General features: G+C 50.1%; 1 protein-coding gene across 1 annotated transcript; it reads right to left on the bottom strand.

Moving 5' to 3' along the window:
• Window positions 1-543: 543 nt before the first annotated feature.
• On the bottom strand, window positions 544-2,809 carry Hddc3 (HD domain containing 3). The gene is made up of 4 exons (XM_004623308.2): window positions 2,670-2,809; window positions 2,318-2,373; window positions 1,980-2,220; window positions 544-968 (listed from the first exon to the last, which is right to left on the bottom strand). Exons 1-4 carry the CDS (start codon window positions 2,779-2,781, stop codon window positions 838-840), a joined length of 540 nt encoding a protein of 179 aa, XP_004623365.1. The 5' UTR covers window positions 2,782-2,809; the 3' UTR covers window positions 544-837.
• Window positions 2,810-4,655: the final 1,846 nt, after the last annotated feature.

Below are 4,655 nucleotides of genomic sequence, written 5' to 3'. Positions count from 1 at the left end.
CTTAGCAGCCCTCACAAAACACCGTGGAACACCTTTGGGATGCACACTGCCGCCCCAGACTCCACCTCCAGCCGGCCCCCGTGGGCGGGCCCTTCCCGGGACAGTTCCTGGAGTGCCCGGAAGTTCCTGTTGCCTAGCAGCAGAAGGCCAGCTTAGGCCCAAGGGCTCTGCGCAGAGCGAAGCTGCCAATAGCCGAGTTTCCGCGACTGTTTACGGTACTGGAGGCCTGAAGTCCTCCACGGGCTTTATCCTTTTGCCGCTGGAGTCTCTCCCGCGTCCAGCCAGGAACTTTCCAGCGCACCTGTCATCCCTCCTAGCTATCCTAACAGGGACCTCTTCCTGAGGGCTCACATGTCAGATTCCTTCTGTAATGTCGCATAATCTGATCCTGGTAAAACCATTCCGTCTACCACTGCTGTGGAAGCCAGGCTCGGAGAGCTTGAGGTATACAGCTGGCGTCATGCCTTGCTGGGGGACAACAGGCAACCTGCATATCAGACCCCCATTCAGAAGGCCTGAGAAAGAAGAGCAGAGAGAATTTACACATTTTACCCAAAATGCTTTATTTTCATAATGACTTATAAACCAGTGTTTATGCAAGGTAAATCCCTAAGGGGCTACAAAGCCCACTACACAAAACAGTGAACAGAAAGACTGTTGTAGTAGACGAGATACATCCGATCCCCACATCCAAAGCTTAATTTAGTTGATGCGAGACCTTCAGCAAATGCACACGACTTCAACCTTTGACATCTGGGCTGAGTAAAGGAGAGAGGAAGGGTGGTCAGGAGGTACCAAAGAACTGGAGCATGAATCTGGGATGGCTGCAGGCACCTGTCAGAGTGTCAGCCCTCGCTCCTTAAGCAGTTGCTTCAGAGCTTCTTCCAGTGGCTGGTTGGTTCCCTGAAGTCCCTTTACCACCTGGGCTGCCCACTCGAAGTACTCCTGGACATGATGTTCTGACCATCCTGGGAAAGTGAAGAGAGACCTGCTGTGGGGTGTCAGGGACAGCGTGGCCTCTTACCCTCGTGCTGGATGGAGGGCTTGGTGCCAGGCCAGGAGGAGCTCCTGATGGGATAATCTGCCCTGAAAACTACAGTTGGCCCAGGTATTGTGTGTTCAAGTTAGGAAACTCGTTCTACTGGTGCTGTAATGATTCTTGATGGAGAAACCCTGATTTTATGCTTGCTTGGTAAAAATAAGTTTGAACACATCATGATAACAGAACTTTGTCCTAAAACATGCTAATTCCAGGCTGAGTGTGGTGGTGCATGCCTGTAATCCCAGCATTCAGGAGGCTCAGGCAGGAGGATCGTGGCATGTTCAAGACCAGCCTGGGCAACAAAGGGAGCTCAAGGCCAGCCTGAACTGCACATTGAGACCCTGTCTCAAAAAGGGGGGGGGGAACTAATTTCAATTCTTTAAAACTGAATATTTACACCAAAGTTTATGCTCTGCAGGTGTATGCAGTGTTGGGCGTGTTGCTAAGGGGACACAGGACACAGTGAGATAAGGGACTTAATTGTGTCAATCATGGTTCCCACTACTGGTGATGTCAAGTATTTGTCCTTAATTGTTATTGTAATATATTTTCTCACTGTGTCTCTGAACTGCTAAGAGCATTAAACTTGATGTAAATAAATGATGCTCCTGAAAGGGCTCTCTGCCTGTTGTCTCACAGCCTGCAAGTTGTGTTTTTGTTTGTTTATTTGTTTTGGTACTGGGGATCAAACTTGGGACCTTGCACTTGCCAGGCAGGTGCTTATGCTGCAGAGCTATATCCCAGGTCCAAGTTGTGTTTTGTTTTAAATAAAGATTGCAGTATTTTATTGAGGGGGGAAAAAGCCCATTTTAGGAGGATTCTTTTGGGGAATTATGTATGCCCAGACCTTTTTGGGGGGAACAGACCAACCTGTCTACAGAAGGGAGATGACCATTCCCACCCCTCAGGGCCACCAGGGGCGGGGTATGAGGCCTACCAGCTGGAGTGCAGCGGTTCAGGTCCCTCAGATTGTACAGCTTGTCTGCTAGCTTCACCAGCTTGGCACCTGGACTGCTGTGTGGTGCCTGCTCCACCTGCAGCCGCTTCCTCTCCAGCTTGGGCAGAGTCTTGTCATCTGTCACCTCCTCCACCAAGCGCCGGACCTGGGTTCCAAAGTGCAGCTCAACCTCATCCAGGGTGGTGTCTGTGTCTTCCACCGTGTCATGGAGTAGAGCCGCCTGGAGACAAACTCCCCATCAGCCCTGTGATGCCAACCGAGGGGTACCCGTTACTGCTCCCCAGCCGAGCTTCCTGACAGCCAAAGGGCAGCGTTACCTGTAATACCACAATGTCAGTGACTCCTGCCTCGTAGGTCAGGATCCGAGCCACGCCTAGTGGGGGCAAAGCAGCAAGTCAGACCGGAGGGAGCCGCAAAACTGACTCTGACCTCTCACTCACTGGGCGACTGTGGGTAAATCTCGTACCCTCTTCTTCAGTCAACCGTGCCAAAGGAACAATCATGCCTACCCCACTGGGATGTCGTTAAACGGCACGCCACTCGATCGGTGCCTGGCACAAAGCTTGGACTATGAGACGCTCGGTGAGGTGCGCGCCCTTCGCTGTCCCTTCCCTGTCCCCACCACCCCTCAGGCGCCACAATGATTTGCTCCCGAGCCAGCATGCCCACCAATGGGGTGGTTGATGTAGGGGGTAGCTTCAGGATCCTTCCGTCTCTGGTGTCTGTGCTTTCGAGCCGCGAAGTCTGCAGCCTCCAACAGCTGGGCGATCTCTGAGCCCATTGCGCGGGTGGCGCGGGGCACTGTAGAAGGTGAGTCGTGGGAGCGTCTGCAGTGCCCCCTAGCGCGCCGGAGGCCGAGGGATTGTTGCAACTTTGATTCCCTTCCCTAAGGTCGGAAACACAGAAAAAACTTGTAGAGGGAGATCCTGCAATACCGCAGCTACCTCGTTCAACCTCGCTCTCTAAGAGCCTACGGTCTTGGAGAGCAGCGAGGACAAACAAGAAATCAGGCAGTGGCCTCACAGTGCGCCCCTAAGGTCAGCCCTGGAAGCCACAGGGGACTGTGGGGTCTGTATGGATATAAAGAACACTCCCAGGAAGAAAAAGCAATCTTCAGTTTGTCCATGCAGTGGACGTTTTCAAAATGCTGTAGAAATCGTTACTCCTGCAGCTACAGGCCCTGTTACTGAGGGCCCAAGAGAAGGTAGGGCCTGAGTCCTGACCTGGGATCACAACCTAACTGCTTCAGATTCAGGCTCCCAGGCCACAATGGTGTTTCCCCTCGAGCTGTCCTTGTTCTTAGTACTAGGACAAACTTTACATTGCTTTCTTGTGCTGTAAGGGCTTCTGCTTCAGTCCCCAGGCACCTGTTGGAGTCTCTAGGGTAATAAGTCTTTTTACAGCTGTTCTGGGAGCACCTTGTTGCCTGGCTTGGGTAAGCACTGGAGTAACAACTCTGCTGGCTGGTGGCCTTGGACCTTCTGGGGAAATTCCCTGCCTTAGAAATGGCAGCTATGAGATATGAGGAATAAGAGACCTGGAGAACCCCCAAAAGGTTTCCTTTGTAACACCATCAACAGGTGCCCAACTGGTAATTGAAAGTTAGTTAGGATGAAGCTTAGTACCTCTGCCTTCCTTGTAATTTTATTTATTCACTTATGTATTTAGTCTTTCTGAGATAGGATCTCTCGTTATGCATTTCAGGCTGGCCTTGAGTTCACTTAGTAGCCAAGACTGGTCTTGAATTCAAATGCCTGGATACAGGTGTGCACCTCCACACCTGGCTATTTTATTTATTTATTTTTATATTTTCAAAATTTTATTGATATACAGATAGCAATGAGACAGTTTCAAATCAAATCGGAAGTACAGTTTTATTTTATTTATTTTTGAGACAAAGTCTCCCTATGTATTCCAGGCTGGAGCTCACAGTAATCCTTCTGCTTCAGCCTCTTGAGTGCTGGGATGATAGTCCTATACCACCACACCCAGCTCTGCCTTCCTTTTTGTATCTGTCTCTTTTATTACCTTATAACTCTGAGTCAGAGCCCTGCTCAGCTTTGCATGTAGGTATGTTAAACACTTCAGGATCATCTATCTAAAAAGTAGGAATGCATAGTTTTTTGGCCCTAAACTCACCTAAACTGTCCCATTGTCCTTCAAGTCTGACCATACCCAGAGTAACTAAAGTAATTTTCAGGATTTGCACGGACATCCAACTGCCAGCTTTTAGAGCATCCAGTTCCAGACTCCCTAGACTGATGCCTAGGATCACCAGTTATTGTCCTAAACCTAGAGCCAACTCAGATTCCAGGGAGAACAAGGTCTCACAACCCACCCCATGGTGAGGTCAGACTCCAAACTGGAGCAATTACTCTGTGACAGTGCCAGGAACCAGGAACTGAACTATCCTCTCCAATGATACTGTGTCCCCAGCAAGGCCTGAGATACCTTCAACCAGACCAGGCTTCACCGGGGTTACAGCTATGCAAACCTCCAGTTATGTACCCCAATCCTCGCCTTTGTCCCCCTTTTCATAAAACTTCAAGCTTTTAAAAATCTTGAACTTCTGTCTGAGCCAGGCTTGGTGGCAAATGCCTGTAATTCCAGCACTCAGGAGGCTGAGCCAGGGAGATAGCTGTGAGTTCAAGGCCA

The sequence above is a fragment of the Octodon degus genome, unplaced genomic scaffold, assembly GCF_000260255.1.
Source record: "Octodon degus isolate 3935 unplaced genomic scaffold, OctDeg1.0 scaffold00002, whole genome shotgun sequence".
Taxonomy (NCBI): domain Eukaryota; kingdom Metazoa; phylum Chordata; class Mammalia; order Rodentia; family Octodontidae; genus Octodon; species Octodon degus.
Note: the sequence above shows the minus strand (reverse complement) of the source record. Positions and strands in the feature narration are given on the sequence as shown.